We start from the raw sequence: 16,461 nt of genomic DNA on the forward strand, positions 1-16,461 counted from the left end.
TTTTTAAATCACAAAGAAATAATTAGTTGATAAATACCTAGTTACAGAACTTCACCTCCAATGAGAATCTCTTGAAGAAGTTTTCTTCCTCCCAATACTTTTTTTTAAAATTTGATCGATCTAATAGCTATGATAACACTTCGTAGGAATATTGGTGGGCCAAAAATGAATCCGATCACATGCCAAGTAATGAAGACTTAATAAAGATGCAAATGCACGAACCAACACAAAGTATATGTGGTTCGTCAACAATGCCTAAAAGCATAGGGAAAGAACCGATTTCCACTACAAAAAGAATAAATAATGAAGATGGCCAAAGGGTTTGGCCAAATCTCGTATCTCGTGCCTATATACTTCTTTTAAACTTTAAAAATATCCTTCTCAAACTCATCATCTCTACTCAAGACCAAGGGAAAAAAAACATTTCTCTAATTTCTCGTGAAATGTAAAACTTTGTCTTGTGTTGTCTTTTGTTCCCTTCCTCTTCCTTGTGTTTGAACTTCTATAGGTGTTTCCCCAATCTAAAACCTACTTCTAATTGAGAGGGAAGCCCACAACCCATGCATCTCCTAATCAAACCCATGCATCTCCTAATCAAACTAGGAAACATTTCCTAAACTTAACTGGTAGTTACAAAGAAAAGGAAAACACCGAACTCTCCTTCCGTCTCCTAATACCATTAGGATATCTCTACTGATGAAAGAAACAAGACACCTTTCCCAATAAAGATATAAGAGAAAAGTGTTCCAGCGCACGGAGCTCCCTGCGCATAAGTGGCTTATAAAGCCTCCTATTGGTCACTTTTGTGGACCCGCTAAACGAACCAATGGGCGGCTTTTTAAGCCACTTAAGCGGGAAGCTCCCTGCGCAGCTGTGCAGGAACACTTTCCTCATGATATAATAGGCCATAATGCATGTTGCATACGATGTTCTTTTATTTAACCATTAAGACGCTATAGAATCTCATCTTCTTATTGGTGCTCTAAATTTCATAACAAGGTGGGTGCGATCCATACCGTAGGATCACGCTCGTGTGTGTCCAATGGCTAATCCTGGACCGGGTTTGATCTAGTTCGTCGGATCGTGGGTGACAGCTAGTGTCCGATCGAGTGTCATTTGGACCGTGGATTGGTGATCGATCGCTATCTAGCAGCTATGGGAGAGGGAGGAGATTTTACACAACAACGGTCACTCCAGGATTGATCTTGACCATAGAATCGTTGATGGGCGCGATCCAACGATCAAATTTCAAATCGATCTGGAAAGGTGCCTTGTGGTGTTTTTTCAGAGGTAAAAGACACCAAAAGCTCTATAAAAAGAATAGAAACCACCCATTTAAAGCATAATTCGAAATTCTTTTATGAAGACTTACAAACTCTTGAAAGCCTTTCTAAATTTGTTATTTATGTTATTTTAGAAATTTTTTGTTCTAGTGTAATGTTATTATGCAAAACCAGCCACTAGGGTCTCACATACTTGCTCACCCAAAGGTGATTCGAGGTTTTATTCCGTTTAGAGCAAAACTTCATAAAAAATTTAGTGAAGAATTCACATTCTTCATTGTATCTTGAAGGCAAATTCTTGGTTCCCCTTGTACACTATTGGTGGGGGCAAATATTGTCTTAAGAAAAAGCAACTAGGGCCTTCAAACATATCATTTTCCATATTCTACCATTTCCAACATCCATTTTCGCCAACACTCCCATCTTAGATTGATTGCGCAAATTATATATTGAGAGCAAACTATGGCCGGTTGAACCCATGAGATAGCCGTGAAAAGTTATTGCGTATTGGAAAGCTCCAACTATCTTCAAGAAGCGGAATCGTAGCATGCCTCCAAGGTCTTTAAGTCTAATAATCAGTTTTGGACTCATAATCAGTTCTCAAAATAAAAAACAATGTTGACAACTAATTCTGAGTCCAAAACCAATCATTGGGCTTAAAATTAAGGCCAAGCCAGTTCATTTATTATTATGACGACGGATTGTGAGTCCAAAACCTATTATTGGACTCAAAATTAAACATAATTTTGAGTCCAAAAATTTGTTTTGGATTCACAATCGGTTGTCAAAAGCATGGTTTTAAATTTCGACCGAAATCCTAAATTTCGGATTTCGGTGGAGACCGACACCAAAATCACCCAAAACCGAAACGGTCATTTATTTCGGCTGAAATTTCAGAATTTCGGTCAAAATTTCGGTTTTTCATAAATTTGACCCAAAAATTCTGTTTTTTTTTAATATTAATTTAATATTTCACCGAATTTCAGTAATTTCAGCCGAAATTTAATATTGAATAACATATTGAATTTGGGTTTTGTACCAGATTTCGACCGAAAATTCAGGGTCCAAAACCGGTACCGAAACCGAAATTTTAAACCTTGGTCAAAAGTAGATTAAAAGGGCATAAACGGTTTTGGACTCACAATCAGTTGTCAAATTGTAAAACTAAGAGGGCCTAAGTATTCAAGATTATCGGATTAATATATTGTGGCCAACATAATCTAACCTACCTCATATAAGCCTCGATATATGGAGCAGTTCCTTGCTTATATCTTCAGATTATTTTATTTACAGAAGAGAGGGTTGAATTGGCACAAGCAACAAAAGAGCTCATACAAGGCCAAGGAGCAAAATCCAAAACACTCCAAAGGCTACCATCCACATATCACATACTTGCAAAACAAAAGACACAAGTCACCACAAACAAATATGTAAAAAGCAATGGAGAAAGGGAAAACTCACACACACACACACTCTCTCTCTCCCTCTCTCTCTGTCTTTCATCAATGGCCTTATAAAAAAATATTTGGCCGACAATGACCCTCACAATTAGAGAACAGAGGATATAGAAAAGCACTATTTGAATGATAATATACAAAGCTCACGAGGGTACTTTTATGAGAAAAAACAAGTTGGCCAAAAGTCAAGTAGAGAAATCATCCTCTCCCACGAAATGTAGCAATTGGGCCCACCCACCCACATCTAAGATTATCATCACTCTCATCGGGCAATCCTAACCATCCATTGAACTGGAGACAAAAAATTGGATGGTTAAAGAATATAAATAAATCAATGCTATATAATGCATATTCAATAGGAAAATTTTTCTCAAATTGGCCTATTAGGATTGAGATTTGAGGCCATGGCACTATGGTGGGGCCCATAAATTAACTCTGGGGATTATACTATACTACTTTTGCCAAGTGAGTGGGCCCACTAAGTGCATTTCATTATCTCAATGAGCTAGCGTACGTGTGCATGTATGTGGTTATATCGTTGACTTTTAAACCCACGAAAGCCAAACAAATTTAGACCTCTGTTTTGGTAGATTCACCCCCTCCATAGAGGGAGTGTGGATATTAAGTTTAAGCTAGAGGGAGTCGGTGAGGATTCTACCAAACCAAAGGGGGTGTGGATATTAATTTCCTAGGCTCTGTTTCTTCCGTATAAAATAGGCATAAAACAAATTTTACTCCGCATTTTACACCTATTTTATGCCGAAGGAAACAGACGTAAAATGGGAGTTGATATTTTCACTCCCTTCGAATTACGTGCACGCTCCCCTTATAAAGTGATTTGATGTCAAAAAGCGTTAAAGTTATCCACTTTTCACTTCAAATCACATTATCAGGTATAAGGGGAGCGTGCGGATAATGCAGGGGGAGTGAAAATATCATCGCCCAATACAGAGACATGCATATGTACATTATCTAGGGAAATGATATATTCGGCCCATTTTCTTCACCGGGCCTTCCCCTCTAGTGTATTTATGACTACTGTTTTTACCATACAAAGGGGTGGCTTGGGGAAGAAAAAGGGGCGAATATATCATTTCCCACTATTGATACGGATATGTATAAGTGGCTTGGGAATTGATATCTCCACCACCTTTACAATATTTCAGAACTTTTCATTGACCTTTTCTAGAAAATAAAGTCATTTTCAAGAAAAAGGCAAATATAAGTGGGTGTAAATGCAGGATAATGGGTGGAAATATCATTTCGTATGGGATTTGGTTGGCCATTTCGCGGTTAACTTTTGCACGAGAGGACAGCCACCTTAGATAAATAAATGATTAAGACAAAAGTTGTTGAAAATTGAGCCTAGGTGGCCTGTCTTTCATGCAAAAGTCAGCTGTGAAATAGCCTCCTGTGAAATTGCCTACCAATTCCCTATAAATATACTAGTAAAAAACCCGTGCGATGCACGGGCCGACAAAGATCGGTACGGACCACGTCATAGGTTGATCCAAACCGTTCATGTGATGGAACACAATATAAATAGGTTGTGCCCCAAAAATCATTTCCATAGGCTGATCCTAGCCCTCCAATCTATAGATGTTTCCATAATTCTTCTACTATAATAAGCTGGAATGAAAAGAGAAGAGTTTTTTCGATTTTTTTGAAAATTACGTGAGAATTACACCTCACATTTTTTGACTTTTTTTAACAAATGCACCTATTCAACTCATATAATTTCAATCCTTACCCCCTCCTTTATGCTTTTAACAAAGGCACTCATTGAATCATATAATTGCAATCCTACCTCTCCTTTATGCTTTTAACAAAGGCACCCATTAAAGCCGTATAATTTCGATCTTACCCCCCTCATTTATGATTTTTTAATTAAAAAACTATAGGGTGATCTTAACCATCCGATTTAAGATAAGAGGAATTATGGAAACATCTATAGATTGGAGGGCTAGGATCAGCCTATGAAAATGATTTTTGGGGCACAACCTATGTATGTTGTGTTCCATCACATGGACGGTTTGGATCAACCTATGATGTGGTCCGTACCATTGTTTGTCGGCCCGTGCATCGCACGGCCTGGGCAATTCTGCCAAAAGCCATTTCACGACTGACTTTTGCATAAGAGAACAGCAACACAAGCTCACTTTTCAGCAGATTTTGTTTTATTCATTTAATTCATCTGAGGTGGCCGTTATCTCGTGCAAAACTCACCTGCAAAATTGCCTTAGCAAATCCCTATATACGGACACACACACATTTGCCATTGTATTCAAGGAATGAAATGCTGTTGTGCTTTGATTGTTGTTTGCAAAAGAGTACGTACTATTTATACTGTATCTATACAAATGGTTGGAGTTAGATCAACATCTTGGAGCATGCCCACTTGTAGCAGACTCTAATAATGGGTCCACTTCCCAGCTTTGTTTTGGTGCGACCCTGTCATGGAGTGGGGAGTACTCCTGCAAAAACCAGTCAAAACACAACAACATATCATTCCCTACTTTTTCCTCAAACTCTGTTTTGTCACCCAATCCAATAATTTCACCAACCAACCAAAAACCTACACTAAAAAATATTCTCTCTCTCTCTCTCTCTCTCTCTCTCTCTCTCTCTCACTCTCTCACACACACACACACACACACACAAAGACTTAATTACCTCCATTTTTCTAATTAGTTCAGACTTAATTACCTCCATTTTTCTAATTAGTTCTTCTGCTGTCTCTGCTGAAACAACAATTTGTCTTGCAGAATCCTCAATGAAACCTTCCTCTACCCCTTTATCAAACAATGCAAGCAAGCTATTGTAGTACCCATCTACATTCAATAGTCCCACCTGTTCCAAAATAAAATAATAAAATGCAAACCCAATTCATGAAATTTTATTAGAAGTTAAATTAAACAAAGAAATGGATAATTAAAAATCCATCTTACTGGTTTTTCATGAATGCCTAGCTGAGACCATGTTATCATCTCTAATAGTTCTTCCATGGTTCCATAACCACCTAGAGGTTTGAAAATAGTAAACATGAGGAAGAATTCTAATTCAAAGAAAACTAGAGGAAACTTTACACTTGGGTAATAATATTTCAACTCACCAGGAAGGGCAATAAAAGCATCAGCATGTTTGGCCATCACTGACTTTCTTTCATGCATGTCTGCAACTGGTTTCACTTCTCCAACAGTTTCTCCTGAAATCTGCCAATAATAATTGAGGTCGATCAGTTTCTAAAACACATATTACAACAAGATGAAACAAAGAAAAGAGAGAACAAGAGAAGATAAAATTTTATACCTCTTGTGGCAGGAGAGCCATGGGAATTACTCTGCCATAAGGGAAGCAAACTTTTATATAATAACTAAAAAAATCTTCCCAAAAGTAGTAATATAAATAAATGATGCTTTAAGTGAGGGAAGAAAAAGAAAAACCAATAAAAATGCAATGAAAAGTATAAACATAAACATACCCAAGAACATGACAGCCACCATTAAAAACAGTCTGAGAGATCAAACCCATCAGACCTACACTTCCACCACCATAGACCAAATCTATTTTTCTCTCAACCTGTAAAGAAGATGAAAGAAAAAAAAGTAGAGAAAGTCTATTAAACAACACAGAAAAAACCCAAAAGAGAAAAGGAAAATTAACTCTTTAGTGGACAACTCCATTATCTTATTACCAACTGTTTTCCAAGCTCAAGAGCTGCATCACTGAAATTAGGCTTGTTGCCTGATCTACTCCCACAAAAAACACAAATTCTTTTGAACCTTCCTTTCTTCTCACTTTCTACAGATTTCTCCTCATCTCCTTCCATATTACCAGCAAGAGAGACAAAGAAGCAAAGCCCAAAAAGATAGGGAACAAAAGGAACAAAAGGGCAATACAAGGAAAAAAATGAAGATTTTCTAGAGAATCCAAAAACAGAATCCCTTGCTTTCTAACCTCCCCCCTTTATCCCCAACACACCTCCTTTTGTCTGCTAAATGAAGACGTACTTGGTGTTGGAGAAGAGCCTAACAATAATGCATCCCCATACTCTCCCCTTTTATCCCTTTAATCTAAAGATCTCTGTTAAAAATACATCAAATAAATGTCTTTGAGTTTCCTTCCCTAAATTTCAGAGAGAAAACCGTTCCCATTCCTTCCCATGGCTGTCCATCCAATCAATGCTTTGTTTTTTCCCACTGCATGTACTTGGGTCATTCTACCCCCCCCCCCTCTCTCTCTCTCTCTCTCTCTCTCTCTCTCTCTCTCTCTCTAGTTTATTATTGGTATATGGTTTGTTTGTTGTGATTAGATTGATTTTTATATACCATAAGTGGGTGTAGCACAAAATTATGACTAATGGGAGGATCTTAACTCCCCTAGTCAAAGGACTTATGTGGGTTAGGGATCCAAGTTTTCGGTTGTTGGGCCATTAAACTGAACCTTTTACCTTTAATCAAGTTGGATTAGTATAGATTCACGTTTATTATTTTAGCCAACCTGTCCCTAAGTGGACCAATGCCTAAAACATTTGTCAATCATGAAGAAGCAAGGAATAGGCGTGCAACTTGGGCCCAGCTCAACGCCAACCCGACTGGTTCAACCTGATTTCGTGTCAACATGGATTGGGATTTATTCGGTCTAAGTTGAGTTAGTGTTGGGAAAAGCCAATCCGATTTAATCTTGGGTTGGGTTAGAGTTGACACTTCAGGCAACCATATCCGGCCCCAACCCAACCTAATTCCCCTAATTTTATCGTGTTTTTATTGTGATTATAAAAAATCTTAGTGTTCTTATTTTCTCTCTGTATTTTTGTTTTTGTTTTTTGGGGGTCAATCCGAATCCAACTCAGGCAGATTTAGAAAATCAAGTTAGGGTTGAGAGATTTAGAGGCGGATTGGGTTAGGATTGACCCTCCTTAACCTGAAGCTTGAGTTGAGTTGCGTTATAACTTTAATTAAGGTTGAAGAAATGCTACCTTGAGTTGGGCTAAGGGTTGGTCTCAATCCAATCCAACCCAACCAGCCCGAGTTGCACCCTTAGCGAGGAATCGATCAATAATTAGGACAATCAGGTCATTAATGATTTAAGCCTACGGTCCATCCATTAATTAAATGATCAAAATACATTGCTATTATTTATACACCATTTTTGGTGTTTGATCTATGCACATTATCTAACTTCTTGTTTTGGGTAAGTTGAAGTTTGTGGGGACCCTACCAAATTAGTGATAAAAAGAATAGAACAGTGTTATAATCTTTCATATACTCTACCTAATCCATCTCCAATGATTTTTTAGCTGTCGTTATAAAAATTACATGCAAAAATATTAAATGAATTACAGCTTTTATGAAAGAGCTTGACCATTTTATATAAGAAAGAATGAGAAAAGAAATAGGGTTTTACTAAATCAACAATGTTATCTTATTCCAATTTTTTTATTAACAATCAGAGATGCTTGTTTTATACAACCAGAGGATCTTAGTCTATGCCATTCGAAAATCCATGCTTGGCTTTGGAAGGAAAGGCAAGGACAAGTTGGAATGGCTCCTTTCAATACTGGCCCATATCTCTAAGTTAATGCCCTTCTTTATGAACTCATGCTTAGACTTTTGTGCTCTGTCAAGAGGAAGATAAATTTTCAAGTGCGGCAAACTCCCATTTAAGTACTCATTAAGGAGTGATATTGTTTGTGAGTGGACCACACTGAATTTTCCTATAAGTACTCATTGAGTGTTGACACAATGGAGGAGTCCCCACACCTGACACTCGCCTGTTCAAGATCAATTCACACTGAAATTCAGGGTTCTTCCTTACCATACTTTTAGAATTACAGTCAGTCTTTATAGAGAGACTAGCATTCTTAGCCCATGCTATGCATGACAGTAAAATAATGGGCCCCACCCTATAAAAAATGATATGTAAAATGGTTGGGCCCACCTTAATGCATGGGCTTGGGTGAGATCGTGGGACCCATCCCATCAAAACTGGCGGGCCCCATCCGATGCATGGGTTTGAGCGGAGTTAATGGGACCCACTCTATCAAAACATGGTGTAAAATGATGGGCCCCACACCATGCATGGATTAGAGAGGAGATGATGGGTCCAGTGGTGAGTGCAAAATGACAGGCATCACCATATGTATGGGTTTGAGTAGAGAGGGCGGGCCTCACCTTATCAAGACGTGTTGTCAAATGATGGGCCCCACCCATGTTATGCATGAGCCTGTAAAGAATCCACCTTAGAAAAGTTCTAGTAAACTATTTTTATGGAAAAGTTTTCTCATAAAAAATTTCCATAGAAAGAAAACCAATGACATGGAAAGAAACATGTTTAGTATATAAGAGAGAGAGAGAGGGGGGAGGTTGAATGCGATTATATAAGGATTAATGGATAGAAAACAAAGGATATCCAGAGTTTTCAGCCATCATCCCTTTATACCTTTTTTTTCTTCTTATTTTGGTGGCTCTGGCTTTTCCACAAGCATCTATAGACTTCTTTGTTGGGTAAGTTGGGGTTTAGTAGGACCCTTATCTTCATTAATGAAATATAATAGGAATGCAATCCTTCATTTCTTTTCCATTGCTATCGTCCTCAAGATCTTTAGGTGGATATGGTCTACAACATTACACGTGTCACAATCTACACTCCCCGCGTAATGAATCCATTAAAGGAGCAACATACAACCTTCCTTCAAGATTGTGACAGAAGATTGAGCGGTATGAGTCCCAAATTAAGTAAAAACATTCTATTCTTTTTGGGGGAAAGGGGGCAAGTGGTCCACACACACTAAAGTCTGGATGGGAGACCCTCATGAAAGATATGGGTCTCATGGCTAACGGCAGTAGTGTGTTTGGTAAGGGTGCAACTTGGACAAATGATATGGGTCTTATGGCGGCTAACACCAGTAGTGTGTTTGGTAAGGGTGCAACTTGGACTGTGGTTGGGTTGAGCTTTTGCTAAGAAAAAAATGAATTGGAATCAACCTGAACCCAACCCGATTTTATGGTAAAAGCTCAAACCGAGTTCCAAAAAATTGACCCGAGTTGCGCCCCTACTATTTGGAGGGGGGTGTTCATGTTCGATAAGATGTGATTGGACCGGTGATGCGACGTAGAGCGCCATTGGACCCATAAGTAACAATATCCTTATACACGAAAGCATAGATACAAAGTTTGGATTTGCGAATAATTCAGAGAGGCAAATGTCTGAATTTTGGGGAAAAATTAATGCAGTTTACAACGTGTGTATCTATTATCTACTTTCCTAAATAAGACAACAAAAAAGCATGAAAGGATGGTTAGGTGCATGTGTTTTCTGGATTAGGATGTGAATTTCACTGTCACTATAATGTCTTTTTCAATAATTTCGAATTCCTTGCGAGATTTACAAGTAACATATGAAAAGTTGATGATTTATTCGTTAAATCCGCATCTAACTCAGTGGTAGATTTCCTTGTGGAGAGGGTACGTTTTACGATGTGGTTGGACCCATTGATGCGACATAGAGCACCATCAGACCCATAAGTGATAAGTAGCAACAGCATCCTTGTACATGAAAGCGTAGCTACAAAGTTCGGGTTTAAGAATAATTCGGCGACGCAGATGTTTGAAATTTTTGCAAAAATGTCTGTGTGCATGCTAGCTTCTATTTACATCATGCATAGCTATTATAAATCTTCCTAAATAACACAACAAAAAGCATGGAAGGATGGTTAGCTGCATGTGTTTGTTTGATTAGGATGTGAATTCAGTCTTCACTATAATATATATTTTTTTAATAATTTAAAAATAATAAATGAATTGATGATCTATTTTTTAAATCTGAATTTAATTTGAAAAAAATCACATTTAATTCAGTGGTATATACATGATTTCTTTGTGGTTAGGGTTTTAAGATGGTTCCACTTGGGCCCCAACATCTATATTAGCATTGTAAATGCAAATCCCATATCAAAATCATTAGAGAAATGATCTTTGGAAAAGGATTATACACCAAACTCAATATATATTTATATATGCCATCTTCTCTATTGATTGTTGGGTAGCTAAGAATAGATTATGAGTGATGGGTCCATAGGTATCAAAGTTAGGTTTTAGTTCTATTAAACTAATGAAACAATTAGTGGGGCTCTTGGCAGATTGTAAGGGTCTTAAAGTCAGACTGATTGGCCTTCTAATATGATAAAACAGTGCATACCAAATATAGATTCAATCTTTGTTTCCATTTTTAATGTTAAGTAAGTGTTATGTGTGTATTTATATGTAAGGGCTCCTTTTGATGCACGATAGAATATTTCTTATGCGACACTTTTTTCGTTGCATACACACAAGATATAATATATTGTACGAAAAACAATGCATAAAAAGAATTTATCATACGTGTTTGGTATGATAATAAAATATTTCATTAATAAATTGTTCTCCCTTACTATATACTATATGCAATAGGTGCATGTTAAAAATTATTTTACATAAAAAGAAACCATTGTGGATCTAAATGGGGTAATAAGAACTTGATGTTTGTACCCGCTTGCTTTGAAATTGGCACAACTCTATTTGTATGTTTTCTCATGGCCATTAACCACTCCGAGAAGTTTTATGTGCCCCCCCTCCCCCCACAGTCTAATGGCATAAAAAATAGCATTGGCATCATTGTTAGACCAACACACATCGCGCACATATGTGTGTGTTGCAATAGAGAACACTTTAATAAATATTTTTAAGTATAGAACTTTAAAAGCGAGTAAGAAATAATTAATAAATGTAAAAAAAAATAAAAAATTTAATTATATATATTACAAGGATTGAATGTATTTCATCACCCGTCTATAAACTGAGACGGATTTTGTCTTATATACTGTCAACGATCGGATTTAATTGTGCGTGTTTTGCGTTGTGCATTTTTTTTTTTTTTTTTTTTTTTTTTCAGATTATCACCTAGATATTGTCAACAATCGAAGGCTCTCTCACTTTCTGCACCCTATATTGACCGCATCAAGTTACGTCTCATTTTTAATTAATGTTTTTTTTCTTTTTCATTTTTCATTTTTCCTTTTCACTTTCTGCCTCCTCTCTCTCTCTCTCTACCTTCATTTTATTTGCCAGTTTTCTTCTGACTGTTGAAGCCTAGTAATCCTTGTACAAATTTTGATGTACAATGAGTCAAAGATAGTTAACAGTTTGTTACCAATAGAGTTTCGATCTGGCAGAAATGAAGAAAGCTAAACACAAATTTCCTATATTCATTCGGCATCTTTTGATTCTTTGACTCTATAATAATTTATTGATTATTATTTATCAACCATTCTCTGCCCACCTGGAACAAATCCCTCGCTCGGTCCTTGTTTCTAGCTTTCGAAGCGACATTTGAAGGATTAATTGATGATGTTTAATCACCGTCATAATTAAAGAAAGGAGACATCTAATGCATATTAGGAAAGGGATGAGCTTAAACATCATCAATTAATTTGACTTTATCTATTAGCATATAAGGAAAGTCCACACATAGCCATCCCACAAGATGGGCTGGAACCTTGTGTTTGTAAACTTACAACCCCAACAATTCAAAGTCTTTTGGAAGGTTTATGTAAGAGGTTGAAAGGTAAGTATGAAGGTCCCTTTCCTATTATAAAGAATGTAGGAAAGGTATCATACAAACTTCGGCTACCAACTAAGCTGAAGATTTATATGAACTTCCATCCCAATTGTGCGAAGCTTTGAGACAACGAAGACCCAATGCAAGGAATCTCAAATTGTGCCACAGCCACCATGGCAACATTCTTTGATAATGAGGGGGAATAGATCATGGTAGATGAGAAGACGAGTCTAAGGGGCCTTCCTACACAAAAATACTTGGTTAAATAGAAAGGACAGTTGGGGGTTCCATGCAAAAGCAAAAGATCCCACATCGAAAAAGTGAATGGATATGGATGGGCTTATAAGGACTAGGGCACCCTCTCCTTAATGGCTAACTTGGGTGACTTCTACCAGGATCCCAACAAGTGGTATCAGAGCTGGGGTGTGGTAACACCGGTCTACCCTTGACGATGGAGAAAATCCTTCGGGGAAGATCTCTATAACCCCTGTCTACCTCTAAGACGGTGAAATTCCCTCGGAGAAGATCTCGTAGTTCTCATGTTGCCATCACTTGGAGGGTTAAGATTATCCATGCTGCTTCCGCATGCAAGGGGAGATTGTTGGGGGTTCCACGCAAAAGCAAAAGATCCCACAGCGAAAAAGTGGATGGATATGGATGGGCTTATAAGGACTTGAGCTTACTCCCCTTAACAGCTAGCTTTTAAGGGTGAGTTCTACCCGGATCCCAACAAGGACTACTTGAGAGTGAAGCAAGTGAACACTTTGGCAGTTTGAAGAGCAGATTCACAATTTCTTGATGAGCACGTCCACGTGATTAAGTGGGGGGAGAGTTGTAAAAGAATGAAAAATTTGAGCTCACATGACCCTCTTTATATGCCTGACGAAGGCCCAAGGTAACTCTAGAAAGGGGAAGAATATATTCTAGTACTCTATAAAAACAAGCGGAAGGCACGTAAGGATATGAGAAGAGATAATTATGAAGCATTCTTGTAAGAAGGTTTTAACTAAGCTAGAACCTTTTAAGATGGTCCTAGACCGTTAGTTGATCGACATATAGAACAGGCCTCCCCATTTGCAAATCACTTCAAACCTTGTACACACTTTTGGAGAGTAATACAAGTTCTTCCTATTACATCTGTGTGCTCAGGAAACCTACGTTTGGTTGTGGGCCCAAAATAATCCCAGAAACCAAAATAACCCTGCACGAAACCCTAGGAAGGAAAAAAAAAATACTCCCAGGAACTAAAAATAAGCTTGCAGAAGAAATTTTTTTCTTCCCAACAGTTCAAGCGACGAAACTTCCCACCATAGTCCGGTCAACCAAACATGGGATTTTATTTTACCGGGATACTGCCAGGGAGTTTTTTTTTCCCACCAATCTCCCAGGAAGTTTTTTGTTCCACAAAAATCCCAAGAACCAAAAAATTCCAGCAACCAATCGGATAGCATTGCACAAGTGTCGCACGAGTGTGAGGCTGAGGGACTAGTAGGCCCGTGACATAACACTTAGTTTGAATTTTTAATCTGACTAGGAATAATAAAATTGACCCTTGCTCTCAATTTCATCCATACGTATGTCCCAGTGGTATAGGATCAAAATGAGAAATCTGGCCCACCTCAATTTGATCTTCATCGTACAATTTTCAATTATAGTCCAAGATTCGAAGTGGGTCCCATAGAAGGGAGGTAGGACAGTGATTTTATTAGTAAGGAATTATCCAACAGGAGGATTCTAAGAGCAAGGCTCATCACCCACTTAATTAACCACCATTTCTAGCAATGCTCTTTATCCCTATATAGAGCTAAAACGTATTGTCATATGTCATCACCATACAATATGTGGGCCCAATGGTGATCTAGACCCTCCATTAACAAGTCCGGTTGTAGATGGGCCTTAGTCTCAAAACCATATTGATTGGATGATCCTAACCGTTAGTTTATCAGCATTACGTCAAATAATCCTAAACAAACCGGACTTAGAGGCTGAGCTAATCAATACGGATAAATAAGAAGGTGACGTAATGAATGACGTGTTTATATGCTCAAGGTACAATCATGCTGGGTCACCGTCAACGGGTGGCCCGAGATGAACCGGGCCGGGCTGGGCTTAGGGTATTTTCTTTTGTCGAAGCTTGACCTGGGAATATTGCACCGATATGTGGCTGCTCCCTCATGCAATGGTCCCTAGTAAATCCCCTTATATATGAATAAAAGCTATTGGGGCTAAGGAAACATGACATTATGGCGGACAAATAGTAGGACATGGGACCCATGGTGGGACGATCAACATCATTTTTCTGGTGGGTCCCACCATAGATGAGTTCTACCATGATTAACTTCAGTAGTGGTATAAGTAGTCAACATGGATTTACCTGGAACTTACCTCGTAGAATAGTGGTAAGGTAGTATTTGGTTGTCTACTTGTAAAGTAGTGGTAGAGACTAGGGACTGGAGAGAGAGAGAGAGACTACTTTTTGGCTTGGATTTTATTGGGAGGAGACAAGAGTGACACATAGACAGACAAGCAATAACTAATCCCTCTCCAGAGATTTTCAATGCTCTGTTTGGTTGCTGGGTTTTTTTTGTTCCCAGGATTTATGTGGGTAAAGGTTTAGTGGTCACATCAGCTTTTTCTTGCTGACATCAGCAAAATCTTGTCTTGAAAAGGGTGTTCTCTCTTTCTCTCTCTACCCTCTCTCTCCACTCATCATAATATCTTTCTCTAATTAATGTTTGTCCCCTCTTTTGTCTCCTACCTTTACCCACATAAATCCCAGGAAAAAAAAAAAACCCAGCATCCAAACAGAGCACCATCCAAGCTTTTGTGCAACCAAACAGATCCTAATTGGACAATCTACAATGTATAATCGCCGGCTTCCAAGGCCCGTCTCAACTCGAAAGTGGGCAAAAGTGGTTACACTCTTACAAAAATTCGCACACATTTCCTATTATTTTATTAGGACTGCTAAATTGAAGGTTGCCTTGGAAAACCTCGGTCACAGTGCTTGCAATTGGATCCATATCATCCAACCACATTTATCATTCCTTTATGATGCTCCATTTCTTCTTATGTAAAATGGGCGTCGAATAAAATTTGTTTTACACCATTTTACATCAAAAGAAGCAGAGCTTGTATTTTCCAGTGCTGTTATAAATGTAGTTGGGTGACAGATCCAGGGGAAGAGCTAGGAATTTACACTTAAGGGGCCGGACTAATTTACTCTTGGCTGCATTGGTCATTGGGAGGCCGTGGCCACTAAACTAGCTAAACATGCATGTACATCCATGCAAATATAAATGGGATTTTGCAAGTCATTGGGGGCCATGGCCTCCTCATGCTATATGTGCCTCGGCCCCGTATAGATCCAATAGGGTGCCCTTGTGGCTGGGATTTTTGAAGGGTGTGTTTTAGTTTAGGCAGATGATATTTTCACCCCTCTCCAGTACGCATTCGCCCCCTTTTAACGTGATTTGACATAACAAAGCGTTAAGGTTGCCCACTATAGACGTTATAAGGGAGCGAATGCGTACTGCATTCCCTGATCAGATCATTCCCTACATCAAATGAGTCTGTTCTACGCTTTTATGGTCGAAAGACTAAACCAAGACAGGTGAGCTAATGATGCCTCTTGGGGTGAAAATATCATCTCCCTTTAGTTTATTATTCCTCTTATTTTATAGGTATATAAGTATATTACTTATTTTTTTCTATTTTTTAATGTGTTAAAAATGCAGCTTTAGTATTTCGGGCCATATTAATAACATGTTGAATTTTCGCTTTTTCAAGCATGACGAGTTAACTCGTTTAGTAACAAGACTTTTATTACTAAAGATCCTTTGGTGGAAACCAACTAAATCAATGGCGTGGATTACTAAATCAAACACCCCACTTGTGATTGAATAAATTCTCTAGCTTTTGAGTAGTCCTCACAAACGGGTGGGTTGGGTCGGGTTACCTGCGGTTCACGCTAGTGCGGGTTGCGGGTCAAAATGACCCGCATTCCAATGGGTCAGCAACCAGGTGACCTGTACCCAGTGCGGGTGGGTCGGGTCGACTCGCGGATTACCCTCATTTTTTTTCAAAACAGTGTTTTTTTTTGCAGTGATAAATTCACCCCCTAA

General features: G+C 38.3%; 1 protein-coding gene across 3 annotated transcripts; it reads right to left on the reverse strand.

Annotated features, from left to right (window-relative positions):
- Positions 1 to 2,615: 2,615 nt before the first annotated feature.
- Positions 2,616 to 6,964, reverse strand: LOC143860477 (putative cytokinin riboside 5'-monophosphate phosphoribohydrolase LOGL10). 3 transcript variants are annotated; one of them, XM_077371153.1, is made up of 8 exons: positions 6,435 to 6,964; positions 6,222 to 6,319; positions 6,050 to 6,080; positions 5,853 to 5,952; positions 5,689 to 5,759; positions 5,447 to 5,590; positions 5,079 to 5,214; positions 2,616 to 3,031 (listed from the first exon to the last, which is right to left on the reverse strand). In XM_077371153.1, exons 1-7 carry the CDS (start codon positions 6,567 to 6,569, stop codon positions 5,116 to 5,118), a joined length of 678 nt encoding a protein of 225 aa, XP_077227268.1. In that variant the 5' UTR covers positions 6,570 to 6,964; the 3' UTR covers positions 2,616 to 3,031; positions 5,079 to 5,115. The 3 variants fall into 3 exon arrangements, with proteins under 3 accessions (XP_077227268.1, XP_077227276.1, XP_077227262.1); XM_077371161.1 differs by lacking the exon at positions 5,079 to 5,214; XM_077371147.1 differs by having other exon boundaries at positions 5,689 to 5,952.
- Between the last annotated feature and the right edge of the window lie 9,497 nt (positions 6,965 to 16,461).

This window comes from Tasmannia lanceolata, unplaced genomic scaffold (assembly GCF_043159265.1).
Source record: "Tasmannia lanceolata isolate RefF3 unplaced genomic scaffold, GAP_Taslan_0.1 ptg000003l, whole genome shotgun sequence".
NCBI classification, from domain to species: domain Eukaryota; kingdom Viridiplantae; phylum Streptophyta; class Magnoliopsida; order Canellales; family Winteraceae; genus Tasmannia; species Tasmannia lanceolata.